Source organism: Naumovozyma castellii, chromosome 6, assembly GCF_000237345.1.
Source record: "Naumovozyma castellii chromosome 6, complete genome".
Lineage (NCBI taxonomy): Eukaryota > Fungi > Ascomycota > Saccharomycetes > Saccharomycetales > Saccharomycetaceae > Naumovozyma > Naumovozyma castellii.
In genome coordinates, this window is record NC_016496.1 from 317,991 (window position 1) to 334,528 (window position 16,538).

Consider the following 16,538-nt stretch of genomic DNA (forward strand, 5'->3'; position numbering starts at 1 on the left):
GGATATTTTCTCTCCTGTATGTGTATGTGTATATGCGATAAGTTTAGGGAGAGTGACAGAGTGAAAACTGTATTTTTGCTCGGTAACTGATAGAAAGGATGATAAAGGCAAATCTGAGTGAGAGCCAAAGGATAGTAGTTTCCCTTTGTTATTCGTTATCCCTGTGTGCAACCGTTATATTTTTGGTAGATTCTATTGTTTGAAAAAAAGGGTCAACAAAGGAAGAAAGGATAAATGGATAGAATAAGCAGACAAGGATCGCTTACATAAGCAGATGAGATTGGGGTTAAGAGATCTGTTCCACAAACCCGAGTTTGCTTCTTTGTTAGTTAGTAAATAGAAACAATACACTAGCCTTAGTTATTCTGGATTATACTCTCGACTAGAACCTGGTGTCTGCGATCCTTCACTTCCATCTTACTATCTAATAAAATGTGTTGGTTATTGGTGGCGACCGTAAAAACGTTACCCGGAGTGCTCGGACAGGAAAGTTCGGACAGTTACGGGGAAATGACACAAAGTGACAAGAAAGTGGCGACGGAATAAGACTATAAATACGCAAGAGTAAGAACATAGTTCCAAGTTCCTAGTTCTTTAGTTTCTTCTCTTTAAGGGTGTTTACTTCCTGTATTTGAATATAAACAAACCAATTGTGGAACAAGGTAGTGAAGAAGAAGAGAAGAAGAAAAACAACAAATAGAAGAAACAACATGAGTATCGCAACATCTCTGGCATTAACAGGACTAGGTGGCCTGGCATATAAATTTGATAGAAGGCAGAAGTATGAAAAAGCTCCTGAAGTTGCAATCCCCTTTGATGAATATGGGGTGAAAGTTTACAAAAAGGAACTAACTGAAAGGTGGTCCAGAATATCTTTGATGACATCTTCCTTCTTGAGCGATTTCTTCTCTATAAAGCCATACTATTACCCATTTAAGGGATTCAAGGAGATGCAATTGAATGTTGCCGGTTATATGCCGACAATTACTCGTTTATACTTATTATATTGTCTTTCATTTGCAACTGTGTTCGGAATCTATTGGGTCACCATTACGCCTGTCTACTTTTCAATTCTGCTTGTATTTGGTCCATTTGGGTTCATTCTCACTGGGCTACATTCACTACTACATGCAAATCTCCTCACAATGTTATTTCTAAGAATGTCCCATTTTAATAACCAACTTACCATCGTGTGTATGAAGACTTATGGGTTAACAGTAGATAAAGATGCGAGACCCACAAAACACTTTGTCCCTCTCAACAGCCTTTATTTTTGGACCTATTATTTACCTTATAAGACAATGAAATATGGGATTGGGTTCATTGTCTTATCCATTTTATTATCCATATCATTTTTGCCCATATTTGGCCCAATTATTTTTAGTGTAATTATTGCCCCATTCGTCTCCAAAATTTATTTCTCAAAAATGTTTAGATTAAGAGGATTCGATGATAGAAGAAGAGAAGAAATATTTTTTAACAGATTCGGATTATATGCCTCATTTGGGATAGTGGCATCTTTAACGGAAACTATACCAATCTTTTCTGCTTTATTCATTTCCTTTAATACTATCGGATGTACTTTATTAGGTATCGAAATGAAGCTTTTGGATTAAACATAATATACCATTCTTATTTTTTCTCAAAACTATTTGGAAAGTGCTATACAATATTTTTTATCAATTTACTTGAAAGTCTATATATATTTTACTATGATTCATGTTAGTTCATATATTATAATAAAGAATTGTTAAATATCTAATTAACCTCTTAATTAAAAGAAAAAATTGAAGTATCTACCTTTTGAAATGTCTAAAACAGTAGAAATGCATTCATTGTTTTACAGTTTCCCAATAATTCCAATCCCATATGTTTTGAGCGACATTCAAGTTTGTTTTATCCATATCAGCCGTATCTTCATTAACGGAAGTCTTCCCCATAAACATATCATCAGGAGAATCAATCTTAATTCTCTTAGATTCACTCATTAATGATGAAGATGGCGACGTATTAGATCCTACAGGACTGATATCCACGTCTTGTAACTTTCTTTTCTTCTTGTTAGTCCCCTCACTGAATTTAATATTAGGCGATATACTCATATCTGTTAAATTACAGAGTCCACTAGCATTCTTGAACACAGAAGCCACATCCCTAATGTCAATGGTATAACTCCTATCTTCTGGTTTACTCTTACTTTGCATTATTAATTTATTATCCCTTACATTAACATTAACAACATCACGATCCCTTATTCTTTGAACCGCCTTAGTAACTTTCTTCTTCCCAGTTCCATTAGTATGATCAATCATAATTTGTGGAATTTCATATATGGGCTCCATATTGCCATCTTTACAACCTAGACAATCACCTAAAGTTAGAAGGAATAAATCAATTTGTGATTCACCATAGACTTCTCTACGATGCTTAAATCTTGACATAATTTCACTTTTCTTAATGTTCAAATCTGCTAACTTCTCTTCTTCTCCTCTATATGGATTCATTTTATTATTATTATTATTAGCAATATTGGCTACAGGAACGGTTAATGGTGATGGAGAATTTTGTGGCTGTTGTGTAGAAGTTTTATTAGGAACTAATGGAGATGCAAAATTGCCCACCATGGGGGTATTTGATTTACTTCCAACAATGTTGCTCGGCGTAGCTTGATTTATGGTGCCTGAAGTAGCCGTGGCGGTCGCCGGAGAATTTTTCTTGCTTACAGATTTTCCTCTGTTGCCTTTTACACTAGCTTCCTTCTTTGGTGAGATTCGTTCTGAAAGGGCTGGTGTTGCCGATGCGGTTTTATTACTCATAACAGGACCAATATTACTTGAAACCATTTGTTGGTAATTCGAGGCAGGTATATTACTCTTACTTGGAACTGCAGAAACCACCGGTGTCGTGGTTCCAGTATTGTTATTGAGATGCGGTGTTTGTTGCCACTGCTTTTGTTGCATTTGTTGTTGAATCTGCTGCATCGATCCTTGAACTCTTTGTTGTTGCTGAGAAATCGGTGGGTTGGCAACACCATTAACATTATTGTTATTGTTTTGTCCCTGAGTTTGGTTATTCTGTGCCTGTTGTTCCTGGATCAATTGCTGTCTCCTTAGAAGCTGCAATTTCATACTTTCCCAATACTTTTGATATTTCATTACTAACTTATCAACTGTGTCCAATTTCACGACAAAAATTCCTTCTGCACATTTTTCTAAAATTTCCTTAACAAATATTCTCAACTGTAACACTTCCTTCAAGAAACCTTCACTTTTAGTAAACACATAAACCTGGGGTGCGTAATTACTAACCTGTGCAAACAATTGCTGATTCATTTGTAATTTTCTCTTGATTTCTTCTTTCTCCTGAGGTGATAATGAATTAGTGATATCAGACAGTCTTAGTGGTGTTCTTGAGGCATCGGATGATATCTTTCTAACAGTTTCAATATCCTGAGGCGTGGGTTGTAGCATTTGCATTACTCGTTGTTGTTGAGCAGCCCTTTGTTGTGGTGTTAATTGATGTTGATTCTGCATTGGGGCTCCGTTTGATGTAGGTGGCATATTATTTATTTGTGGATTAGGTACTTGATTCATGTTTGCATTACCATTAAATCCGTTAATAGATGGTGTTGGTTGCTGACCATTGTTTCTTTGAGACGGTACGGGCTGATTGGATTGTGATTTGGGTATATTACCGTTAGCAGCGGCTGCAGCAGACTGTTGGGCCATTCTAATCGTCTGAATCTTCTTCAAGGCTTTTTGGTTTATATACTTTCTTATGAATAATTGTCTAGCTTGGTCAGGAACATTAGCATTTCCAAATTGGTTTCTTTGATAATTCTTACATGCTTCCATGGCCTCTTGCAACAAAGCTCTTTGTTCCTCTGTAGAAAAGATCTGATTAATTTGGCCAAGAACGTTTGGTAACTCTCTCGATTGATTCTGTGGTCTCTGCTGGTTGCCATTACTGTTAACAGGTACATTCCTTTGTTGTTGCTGCTGTTGCTGTTGCTGTTGCTGTTGCTGCTGCATTTGATTATTTGGAACTAAGCCATTATCATTGTTGTTTCCATTGGTTCTCTGTTGCTGCTGCTGCTGAAGTTTAGATTTCAATAACAACTGTTGGTGAATCTTGTACATTTCTTTGGCAATTTGCATATCCTGAGGAGATAATCTTTTTTGTTGAGCCAATTCTGTGACTTGTTGCCAGGTCGTCACACCTTGTGGAATATTGGGTATTTTCTGCAGCAACTCACGAGGAATAGGTGCGATTTTCATTTGATTAATCAACTGCTGTTGCTGCGGACTTAATTGAGCACGCTGTTGTTGTTGCTGCTGCTGTTGAACAGCTTGTCTATTCTTCAATTGCAAGGCAGCTTGTTGTCTTGCTTGCGCCTGTTGATTCATGAAAGCTTGAGGATTGATGTTACCATTTGGGTTATTATTACCATTGTTATTGAATTTTGCGGGAGGAATATAGTTATTAGAAGCTTGCTGTTGCTGTTGCTGCTGTGATCGCTGCATATTCATTTGATCCGTCCTTTGGTCTATGGCTTTTTGTCTAGCATCTCTTGTATTTCGCATGGCAGAAACCTTTTCCTGCATACTATCCAGATATTCCTTTTTTGATGAAGATTTTGCATATAGAGCACTTTCAAAGTTCTTTGCATGTAATTTCATCTTTTCTGCAGTGTCTGTATTACCACCATTCATGACGTTTATATCCATCAACACTTTAAGAAGTTCTGAGACGTGCTTGGAACGATCCTCCATAGTGACAGAGTCCTTACTGGAGGAGCTCATGATTGAAATTTGTATGTACTAAGTAGCTGACTATTTTGTTGAGGGTGCTTCTTGCTGACTCCTCTTCTGATAAATGGGTGTCTATTTCGTGGAAGAAGTCTTTGAACGCTGTGCAAATATGATGGTTCGGTTGAGTAAATATGAGCCAACGGTCAGATATGAATCTCGCTTGCTAGTCACGGAATGTGTCTCTTGTTCGGAGTCTGATCTTATCAAAGACTTTCGTCCAACTGATTGATCAATCGTTCCCAAATTTTGTTCCTTCCGAAATAAGACAGGTTTTGCCTATTGAAATCTGTTTAGGGTTGAACATCCACACACCGCGCTAAAGAGTTAAGTAACTAGTTAGGGCATCATTAAGTGTCATAAATTATACGTATATTAATAATATTAGGTGCACTACAATACAAGTTTCTTAAATAAGGCTTAAACTAAAAAAAATCAGGCCTGCGTCTTCACGACATACGTTTCCATGGATGTAGAGTACGTGATAGTGGCCGTTCCACTAATCTCTTTTGAAATCCAACTTGTTGGGAAAATAGTACCCCTGGGATACTCCGTCACAGTTGTCGTGATGTTTGTATATTGAGTATAGAATGATGTGGAGGCAAGTGTTAATGTCTTGGTGCTGGATCCACCGGAATAAAATGAAACTATCCCTGAAACGGTCATGCTATCTGTCGTCAACGTCGTAGTATATGGCGAGGGCAGTCCACTTAATGTAATAATTGTCGTTGCTATGTAAGGAAGATCTGTTATACCCATAAATGTTCTAGGCGTCGTATAGTACGAAATTAATTTAGTAAGAGTTTTGAAGGGAATGGTTACCGTAAGTAAATATGCAGACGGTACAGTAATCGACGGAATATAATAACTGACTGTTCTTATGGTAGTAGGCAACCTGTCAGAAGCAAGAGTCGTATAGTATGAAATGATCTCGGTAATATTATCTTGATAGTAAGATCCAGTAAAAATGTCAGGATTGTTAAGTGGTGGTGGACCTCGACAATTATTTAAGGACCCGCTGACTCCCCAAGGGTCTGTGGGGCAATTAGATGGTCGCTCTTGTGCCACAGCCAGCGGCTGTATAACCATGGTTCCAGGAGTAGTTAACTCAAAGCTGGTATCGTTGAAGCCTGTCCCAATGTTGAAAGTGAATGTACCGCCTGGTGTCATATAATCCAATATACCTGTAAGGTTGTTATAGGAATAGCTAAATAAATTCGGATCAGTTGTAGTAGGATAGGAATCCGCAAAGAATTTTGTTACATGTGATGTATCAAAACCTCGTATAACAATATTGTTGGAAGATAGAGGTGGTCCAGTAAAATGTATGTTTACATTGTAAGAACCGCCTCCCTGAATCCACAGAGTATGATTAAATGGAAGCGAGACATTAAAAGAGATCAAATCTCCTTGACTCCCCAAATCTAGACATCCTGTGCCTACAATAGGTGACATATAAAGAGGCATTCCATGCATAGTGATTAGTCCATTATTAATAATTCCGGATTCTGGACCTTTAAATGTGGTCTTTGTATCTAGGTTATACAGAAAAATGAATCCATCATTAACAAAATTTGTTGGAAATGAGAAGAATACACCGTATGATGCTGAACTGATTGAAATATACTCATAGTTGTAAAGACTTTCACCGGTAAAAATTAAAGCATCCTGATCCCAGTTACTGAGAAATATCTTACCATTATTTACTACAGTACCTGAAGAAATACTAATGTCCTGCCCACTGGTAGCGTAGAAACCGGCACAGAATAAACCATTGTTAGTGATATCACCGGAGATATTTAACTGGGAGAATTGCTGGAATTAAGCATCCATGCCAGAATCGACAGTAATCCCATCATCAACAACTTTAACACTATCGAGGCAATCGAAAACAGCGGATCTCTCAAACTCCAAACATGTTGCAAATTGAAGTGCAAGCAAAATAAAGAGAATTTTCTGTAGCAGCATCCGCATTTGAACAAATCTCTTCATCAACCTGGGAGGCTTTAATTACTATATGAACGTTACACAAGCGGTAAGTTATGAAAAAAACTGTCTCAGGGGCCCCAAATTCCTTGCCATCTTTTATAACTGCCTTTTGGTAGCAAGGATCTACACGATCTCTGCTATCTCTCTAAATCATCGCTGGCACCTGAGAAGAACCGCACAAGAGATTCGAGCCATGCAAATCCTTTCTTTGTCACGCGAAAATCGCGCAGTGATTTGTTATTATGTAACCTATCTTAACGTAAACTAATTAACTACAACATGATACAACAGACATCGATCTATCCATGCATGAGTGTCGTCGTATGTTGTTGGAATAAATATGACGGACGGGTTTCATTCCACCTTCGTCTCGTTCTCCTTGTACAGGATGCCCTCCAATATGTCGCTCACCTTGTCCTCCAGGGCGTCGTCTGCCTTCTTACCGTCATCTTCGCTGATGTGCGAATCCAGGGCCAGCTTGTTCTTTGCTAACTGGAATATCTTCTCCTCGATGGAATCCTTAGTGATTAGTGTGGTGATATTTACCTCTTTGGTTTGACCCACACGATGCGCTCTATCTGCGGCTTGTCTATCATCATGCGGATTGAAACTTTGATCAAAAATGATAACATTATTTGCACAAACTAAATTGATACCAAATCCACCTGCCTTGGTAGACAGAATAAAGATTGGGATTGTATCATCCTCGTAGAATTTATCGATTAAGGATTGTCTATCGTTAACCTGCGTGGACCCATCTAGTCTCAAGAACTTGTAATTCAACTCGGACAGTACCAATTCCAAAATGTCAAGAACTTGAGTGAAAAGAGAAAATATCAAGACTTTTTCCTTTCGTTCAAAGATTATTTCCTTTAAGAGTCGGCAAAGAGTATCCACTTTCCCAGAATTCATCCATTCTTTGTTTTTCAATTGATAACGTGAAAGTGTATTGGGGAAATTGAGACATAATCTATGCAATTCAAAATCTGTCATAACGCTCATATCTTCCTTAATGAACTCTATGTTACCGTCCACCTTGTATTGTGGTTCATTAATGATCGCCTTACTCATTTTGGCTATTAGAGCATCATTATAAATTGTTCTGAATAATAATGGGTGCAATGCAGCCTTTCTTAAGGTCATTATCAAATTAGAAGAACTTGAAGATTGTATCTTGGCCCTTTCCTTGGGATCATCTGGCAATGTTCCATCAAGAATCATTTTTTTGTGTTCCATCACTGTCTTAATTTCACTATCATAAATCTTTCTTTGAAGATCTTGCATTATACAATATTCAATCTTGTGGTGCTTTGCAGGTAAATGCTTTAACACTTGATCCTTACGTCTTCTTAAAATAAATGGTTTCATCATCGTCTTGGCCCTTTCAATGGCTTCCTGCACCAACAATGGATTATGTCCTTTATTATCATCGGTAGTCTTAGCACGTTGTTTGAACACAGAGGCAAGTGATTCTTTCTTGGAAATGAAAAGGGCAGGCATAATAAATTCTAATAATGACATCAATTCTCTTAAATTATTCTGTAGTGGAGTACCTGTCAATAATAATCGGAAATTACCTTGAATTCTCATCAATTTGTTGAATCTTTCAGACATAGAGTTCTTCAACATATGCCCTTCATCGTAGACCACCACATTAAATTGGCGATTTCTTAAGAAGGAAACATCATATTTATTCCCGGCCGCTAAATTATAAGTTGTGACTATCACATCATATTGCCCAGCGGTTCTTTCCAATATTTCACGTAAATCTGCTCTTTCATTTTGTGAACCATAGTATGGCTCAATTTTTAAAGTGGGGCAGAATTTTTGAAATTCTCTCAACCAATTTTCTAAAGTGGAGGAGGGGACGACCACTAAATGAGGACCAGGTTCATTAATTTGTTTTAAATAGGCAAAAAATGAAATGACTTGACATGTCTTACCTAACCCCATATCATCTGCTAGGATACATGACATTTGGTTGTGATATAATAGATTCAGCCAATTAATACCAGTTTGTTGATAATCTTTCAATGTAACTTCGGAATCTAACAATTTTGGTTTACCCTTAAAATACTTAATATTACCGGATCTCTTTTCAGGGGGAGTAATAAGTTTTGGTTTCCTTTTAGGCATGACCACGGCATCTTCATCTTCATCATCGTCATCATCATATTCTTCATCTTCATCTTCAAAATCACTATCACTGTCATGATCATCCTGTGATGTCAAATCTATAGGAACGGGCGTTGCAGTGGCACTTACTTCATTTTCATCAAATTCTTCCACTACAGCTAAATTACCATCCTCTTCCATGACATCCAATTCATTGTTATTTGTAATATCATCCATAGTGATCCCCCATTTAGCCATTTGCGATTCAATCAGTTTACCATACGAGGAACATTTCTTAATTAACGAATCAATGGCGTTATAACCTCTAATTGCCAATGTAATTCTTTCCAGTAATCTTTCACTCTCATTTTTCTGACTGTTATGACCTCTTCCCTTAGTCTTTTTCGTTGTCTTCTTGGCCTCTTCCTCAGAAATAAATTCACTCTGTAAGAATTGATCTAACGATTGGAACGGTCTCCTGGAAACAATAATTTCTGCCTTCTTGAACGTGGTATCAGCCAAATCGGTCAAATCTAACACATCAGATTCATTAATAAACTTTAACACTTGATCATCAATATTTTTCAAAGTGGCTCTTTCTTCATATTCATCCCCACTAAATTCTTCCACACTCAATTGTTCATCCTCTTCTTCGTCTTCCTCGTCTTCATCGTCAGCCAAAGTCAATACATTCTTCTTGTTCTTCCTCTGCAATTTCTCCTCTTTCTTTCTCTGACTCAGGGCAAAAAGGGCCTTTTCTAAAGCGGAATTACTATTCCCATTACCCTTAACCTTCTTCCTCGGATCATCAATCAAAGTCATGTCATTCTCCCTGACTAATCGTTTAAACTTCCTCCTATCGCCCTCCTGGACCTTCTTCAACAAACCAGGGTCATATTCTAAATGTGTTTGGGCCTTAATGACAGAGGAATACCTATCATATATGGATCCTTTCTGCTTATCCACAACGATCTTGGACGAAGCGGGAGCCTTCGGTTTGGACTTCAATGACCCAAGTCTCGTGGCCAGAGAGCTTGTTGTTGGAGTGGCCTTCCAATTTTCTCGTTGCTGTTTGATCCTGTTAAGTCTCTGGGTGACGAGATCTAGGTTATATGAGTTGGACTTGAGCACTGCGAGGATCAGTGTCTGGGAGAAGTCCGGGAATGCAGCGGTGAGGTTTGCGAGGGCCGACTCCTGGCCTGCAAGAGAGGAGGAGGCGTTGCTGTTGTTATTGGATGCTGGTTGCGTTGTGTTAGGACTGTATGTGAACTTGTCACGCAAAGTAGCCGATGGCGGCGGTTGCAATGGTTTCAGCGGTGAGGATGAAGGGTCCTGTTGCAGCGGTTTGGAGGGAGAAGATGTCTCTGGGACTTGCACGTCGTTGGGCTCGTAGGGGTCCGTCATGATGGATGTCTAGTGGATATGGGAACTGGGAGCTGAGATGGATCGTGTGTCTTGTGAGTAGATATGATTTGAAGACATGATGTTTGTTTGATAATTTTTCAGACGCGTCAAGTAAATGGGTGTGGACCCATTTTCGTGTATTGGTCATATATAAGAGGGAAGAGCATATATTTGACCATGGATAGTGCGACAATGAGATGGTGTGATGCCCGTTGAGCAAGGGATGAAAGTGTACGCATTTGGATCTAATGGGAACTATCAATTGGGGCTTCCACAGACGGACGCAGACTTCATTGTCCCGCAACTGACGTTCATGAACGAGACTGCCTTGAAGAAGATCGCCTGTGGCGGGAACCACACGTTGATGTTGATGGCTGATGGGACCTGCTATGGTACGGGTGATAACTCGATGCGTGAAATTAGGGACGATACCGGTACAGAGATATTGAAAGGATGGCACTTGCTGAATGACTCGGAGAGTCGATACAAAGACGTGACTTGTGGTTGGGAATTTACTGTCATTTGCAATTCCCAGAATGAAATATTGAGCCGTGGAATCGGTGGGAAGGGGGAATTGGGATTAGGTGGAATGTGCAAGAGCGATATATTTAAGAAGGTGATGGCATTTGGGAAAGATGACGAGGTAAAACTATTCTCATCGTTCCAAAATTGTTGTGTCTTGGTCAATACGGGGACCAAATCTACGGTTTATGGATGGGGTAGCAATATGAAATGCCAATTGTTTGAACCCCGAACAGGTAAGAAGGTGGACCAGCCGATAAAGATATTTGAATCGACCACTGACATTCTAGATTACGTTTCCATGGGGAAGGATTTCATTGTGTTCGTGAATAAATTGGGACAAATTGTCGATATCAAGGGTAATATACCGAAGGGGTTCCAAAGGGAAGAATGGCTACGTGCGGACCAAAAGGGAATACAAGTCAGTTGTATGTGGTCTTCCATTCATATATTAAAGGAAGGCAAGATTTACTCGTATGGATACGGGACTTTTGGCCAAATATTCCAGAATGAAGAGAACCGCTCCTTATCAGTGGAAGGATTCACTACTGGGAGTGAACATGGTATCCTAGTCCTGCCAGACAAGCACGACAAAACACAACAAGTGTCCTGTTGGGGGTGGGGAGAGCATGGGAACTGTGGAAGATTACAGTCTCAACAGGAATCCCAACAAGAAGATGTGAACGATTACTCCAATATGAGCTCGCCGCTCAATACCGTCATGTCTGGTCTGCCCAACGGTGTACGTATCTTTGGTGGATGCTCTTCCACCTGGATAGTGGTACCGCATTGATATATTACAACAATACAATAACTAATAATATAATATAATAATAATGTAATCTATATAATATACAATCTGAAAACGCCGCCGGGTAACGCCGGAATACTTCATGAACAACTAATAGATAAATAACTATCAATCAGTCAGAACAGACGGATACGCAACATCCCTGGCTACACAGACAAACAACAACAAGAACCAAGAATCCACTGCTTCAACAAGCTCCCCCGTATCCCTCCATACACGCAACCCTCCGCTATCCACACAAAGACACACTTTATTGTCGACAAAGCTAGGTCCAGTCTGAAAAATTTCGTTCCACTATAACACTGGCACGATTGCATGATTAAGACTTAAAGACGCATACTCACGATCACTCATCTAAGACACATTCTTTACCAGGATAATACACTAATACTGCACATAAGAGACAAAGGACCAAGGAAGAACTATGAATGAACCTTCATTAATGGGATATCCTTCTTTATCTCAACAACAACAGCAATTACCAAATGGAACCCCCAATACTCTACATCAACAACTGCATGGGTTATCCAATAACCCAATGCCACCACCAGGTTTGATGAATTCCAATGATTTGCCAAATAACTTGGGGAACGGCCCAAGGGGAATAAACGCAAATAACAACAACAACAACAATCCTATGTTATCTGCCTCACATCAACTGTTAGATCAATTGACCAACGGTAACGCCAACATGGGTATGAACAACAACACAAGCCCAAATGCAAATAATACTTCCATGTCTTCAAACGCACCATCTCAAAGTTTGGCTATAGCTTCCATTAACGCCAATGCAAACAATCCATTATTCCATCCACATTTAGAAGACCCAACATTGCTAAGCAATCCAATTTGGAAACTTCAATTGCAACTGGCTAACGTTTCTTTACAATCATTGGGGCAACCAAACGTTTACGCAAGACAAAATGCTATGAAGAAATACCTCGCAAGTCAAAATCAATCTCAAAATACGTCTAATAATACTTTGACAGCACCAGTTGTACCAAACAATACCAATAACCCTACTATACAACCCCAATCACAGACAACAACGGGGGCTCCAACAACAAATGAAAACATAAATCAGTCCCAACAACAACAGCAAACCCAACCCTCGGAAATGTCAATGTCATTGGTAGATCGTACCAAGAAACTGTTAATGGAAATGGCTACAGAAACATCAAAGGAGAAAGGTAAGACGAGCAAACCATCTACTGCGAACAGTGCTAACAATGGCAATAGTATGCCAAACAATACTAATGAGGCAATGACCCCAAGTTCTGCAAATACTCCATTAGCTACTACAAACAATAGTAGAATGGGCACACCAACAACACCACATACGGAATTGCTTAATACAAGAGACCAAAATTCAACAACTCCATCGGTTCTTTTGCAGCATAAGAAATTATCACAACAGTATAATATTGACGAAGATGACGAAATCGAAAATAGAATGGTAGCACCAAAGGATACGAAATATAACGATCAATTATGGCATGCTATCGATTTTTCCAATTTGCAAATTTTTCACATCAATGATAACCTTTTCAAATACACTTTCTTAACAAGATTATATTTAAATGGGAACGGACTAACTCATATCCCCAAGGAGATTAAAAATTTGAACAACCTTTGTGTGTTGGATTTATCAAATAACAAATTGAGTGAATTACCCTCAGAAATTGGTTCATGTTTCAGATTGAAATATCTATACTTCTTTAACAATCTGATCTCCGATTTGCCTTGGGAATTTGGTAACTTATACAATTTACAATTTCTAGGTTGTGAAGGGAACCCATTAGATAAAAAATTATTGAAAATCTTAACAGAAAAATCCGTTACAGGGTTGATCTTCTACTTGAGAGATAACAGACCTGAAATTCCACTAATTAAGGATAGAAAATTTATTGAAATTGACACTGAAGGTGAACCAGTAAGAGAATATGATTCTTTGAAATTAGCTGATGCCAATGGTAACCCCGATTTAGAGAAGAAATCTTTCACTTTACTATCATACAATACGTTATGTCAACATTACGCAACTCCAAAGATGTATCGTTACACGCCATCATGGGCTTTGAGTTGGGATTATAGACGTGAGAAATTAAAGGATCAAATATTATCCTATCAATCTGATATCCTATGTTTGCAAGAAGTGGAATCTAAAACATTCGAAGAATTTTGGTCTCCTTTGTTGGAAAAATACGATTACCAAGGTATCTTCCACATTAAGACCAGAGCCAAGACAATGCAATCCAAGGATTCCAAAAAAGTGGACGGGTGTTGTATTTTCTTCAAGAAAAGTAAGTTCAAACTGTTATTTAAAGAGGCCATGGATTTCAGTGGTACTTGGATGAAACATAAGAAGTTTCAACGTACCGAGGATTATTTAAACCGTGCCATGAACAAGGATAACGTTGCTTTATATTTGAAATTACAATCTCTAACTTCCGGTGAATCAGTTTGGGTAGTGACCACACACCTTCATTGGGATCCTAAATTTAACGATGTTAAGACTTTTCAAGTGGGTATTCTATTAGATCATATGGAAGCACTATTAAAAGAAGAAAATCCAAAACAAGATGTAAAGAAGGCCAATGTGGTTATATGTGGTGATTTGAATTCATATTTTGATTCTGCTGTTTATGAATTATTAAGCACTGGTCGCGTAGTCAACCATCAAGACAATAAAGGTAGAGATTTTGGTTACATGTCACAAAAGAATTTTGCTCACAATTTATCATTAAGGTCAAGTTACGATTACATTGGCGAGTTACCATTTACAAATTTTACCCCATCTTTTACTGATGTCATTGACTACATATGGTTTTCCACACAGTCAATGCGTGTGAGAGGATTATTAGGTGGAGTGGATCAAGATTACGTTTCCAACTTCATCGGTTTCCCTAACGATAAATTTCCAAGTGACCATATACCTCTACTAGCCAGGTTTGAATTCATGAAGAGTTCAAGTGGAAGCAGAAAGATATAGTCTCATCTTTTCATTTCATTACTCCTTTCCTTTTCATTTAGCGACAACGAAACATTGAATTGTTCGATTTATTTAAAACGAAAAGGTCTCTTTCAAAATGTACTTCGTTATATTTTCTGTATATTAGCGTTATTCTTATTATAATTGTTTATTTTACCTCTCAATTTTAATACAATTTCTACTGTTAATTTTCCATGGTTCTTACGTGGAAAATCCTGAACCAAGTGCCGAGTTTCTGAAATTTGAAGACTTGCCAATTTGACTCTGGTATTACCAAGAACAAACAATGTAATTCAGAACAGAGATTCAACATCCTTCTAATTTCCATATTGGATGTCTTCAAACACAAATGAACTGCATCCCGATAGCGATGAACCTCCCCTATATGACCAGTCGATTTATCTGAAGTTACAAGACCTAACATACCTAACATTTGTCTTCATTGGTATAGGACTTCTCTGGCCGTGGAATTGTATCCTCAGTGCTTCCCAATACTTCAAACATGATATATTTCAGGATACCACCATATGGTCCAAGATATTCACCAGTTCCATGATGACAACTTCAACTCTCTCTTCTATGATCTTTAACATTTGGTTATCGAGGAGACAACATAGTTACTCACAACGTGTCATCAGAGGGTTAATATGGGAAATAATAGTATTCATCCTGCTCACTTTTATATCATTGGGCCACCATTGGACTCCCTTATGGTTCAATTTCGTAAACGTGATGATACTGGTCCTTTTAAGTTCAGTAGCTACAGCAATGACACAGAATGGGATTATGGCTATTGCAAATGTGCATGGTGGTGAGTATAGTCAGGCAGTAATGGTGGGTCAGGCCATTGCAGGTGTCTTACCTTCAGTGGTGCTACTGCTTGTATCTTTCCTGAGCACTGGAAATGATGATGCTGATGCGTCATCTTCCAACAATGGCGGAATATTATTTTATTTCCTAACGACTGCTTTAGTTTCAGCCATTTGCATTATATTATACAGAATTACTAAAGTGGATTCGAAATTGAAGGAAAATATAGGATCATATAGTGAGGAAGAACCATTACAAAGAGTTGGAGAAGATGACACTGCAACTCCATTCAAGAAGGAGAATGTCCCATTTGAAGCATTATTTACAAAATTGAGGTATCTAGTTCTATCAATCTTTACAACATTTATGGTAACTCTTGTGTTCCCTGTCTTTGCCTCGACAATAACTGCAACAAAGATACCGATGAAAGATTCGCAATACATTCCTTTGATTTTCACAGTCTGGAATCTGGGTGATTTATATGGGAGGGTGATTGCAGATTGGCCCATCTTTAGAAACCCCAACTTTACAGCATTCAAGGTTTTCATTTATGCCATACTGAGAATCATATTCGTTCCCTTCTTTTTTATCATTGAACATAAGAATAACACGACGCATTCCATCATGCTTGACGTATGCTACATCCTATTACAATTTTTCTTTGGTGTCACTAATGGACATGCAATCTCGGTCAGTTTCATGAAAGTACCTGACCAGTTGGTGTCTGATGATGAGAAGGAAGCCGCTGGGGGATTCACAAATATATTCGTATCTACGGGGTTAGCCGTAGGGAGTGTCTTAAGTTACTTGGTGGTTCTATTTACGGGCCACTAGTCGACAGCAGTATATATTCTACCAATATTTATAAGCATGACATTAATAAAGTCCTATTCTATCGGATACTATCAAATATCTATATACTATTCGTATACGAGTGTGACGCGTTCCCGTAGAAGAGGACGAATTCCTCTGGGCGGGAATTTTGAAAAATTCGTCGTATCCATTTTTGACAACAACGTAGACGTCGCTGCGGTATACAAAGAGGATCTGTTGTTGCTACAGTTGCCATTGGATCTTGCTCCATCTA

General features: G+C 38.4%; 7 protein-coding genes across 7 annotated transcripts; 4 read left to right on the plus strand and 3 right to left on the minus strand.

Moving 5' to 3' along the window:
• Positions 1–710: 710 nt before the first annotated feature.
• LDS1 (Lds1p) lies at positions 711–1,616 on the plus strand (the record flags this gene model as incomplete). Its single annotated transcript, XM_003676950.1, has 1 exon — positions 711–1,616. One exon carries the CDS (start codon positions 711–713, stop codon positions 1,614–1,616), a length of 906 nt encoding a protein of 301 aa, XP_003676998.1.
• Positions 1,617–1,832: 216 nt separating this feature from the next.
• NCAS0F01600 (uncharacterized protein) lies at positions 1,833–4,802 on the minus strand (the record flags this gene model as incomplete). Its single annotated transcript, XM_003676951.1, has 1 exon — positions 1,833–4,802. One exon carries the CDS (start codon positions 4,800–4,802, stop codon positions 1,833–1,835), a length of 2,970 nt encoding a protein of 989 aa, XP_003676999.1.
• A 441-nt stretch (positions 4,803–5,243) lies between these two features.
• NCAS0F01610 (uncharacterized protein) lies at positions 5,244–6,284 on the minus strand (the record flags this gene model as incomplete). The annotated part of the gene is made up of 1 exon (XM_003676952.1): positions 5,244–6,284. One exon carries the CDS (start codon positions 6,282–6,284, stop codon positions 5,244–5,246), a length of 1,041 nt encoding a protein of 346 aa, XP_003677000.1.
• Positions 6,285–7,151: 867 nt separating this feature from the next.
• On the minus strand, positions 7,152–10,316 carry FUN30 (DNA-dependent ATPase FUN30; the record flags this gene model as incomplete). Its single annotated transcript, XM_003676953.1, has 1 exon — positions 7,152–10,316. The coding sequence occupies one exon, from the start codon at positions 10,314–10,316 to the stop codon at positions 7,152–7,154; it is 3,165 nt and encodes a 1,054-aa protein (XP_003677001.1).
• A 205-nt stretch (positions 10,317–10,521) lies between these two features.
• Positions 10,522–11,631, plus strand: ATS1 (Ats1p; the record flags this gene model as incomplete). The annotated part of the gene is made up of 1 exon (XM_003676954.1): positions 10,522–11,631. One exon carries the CDS (start codon positions 10,522–10,524, stop codon positions 11,629–11,631), a length of 1,110 nt encoding a protein of 369 aa, XP_003677002.1.
• Positions 11,632–12,073: 442 nt separating this feature from the next.
• CCR4 (CCR4-NOT core exoribonuclease subunit CCR4) lies at positions 12,074–14,641 on the plus strand (the record flags this gene model as incomplete). The annotated part of the gene is made up of 1 exon (XM_003676955.1): positions 12,074–14,641. One exon carries the CDS (start codon positions 12,074–12,076, stop codon positions 14,639–14,641), a length of 2,568 nt encoding a protein of 855 aa, XP_003677003.1.
• Positions 14,642–14,974: 333 nt separating this feature from the next.
• Positions 14,975–16,285, plus strand: FUN26 (nucleoside transmembrane transporter FUN26; the record flags this gene model as incomplete). Its single annotated transcript, XM_003676956.1, has 1 exon — positions 14,975–16,285. The coding sequence occupies one exon, from the start codon at positions 14,975–14,977 to the stop codon at positions 16,283–16,285; it is 1,311 nt and encodes a 436-aa protein (XP_003677004.1).
• Positions 16,286–16,538: the final 253 nt, after the last annotated feature.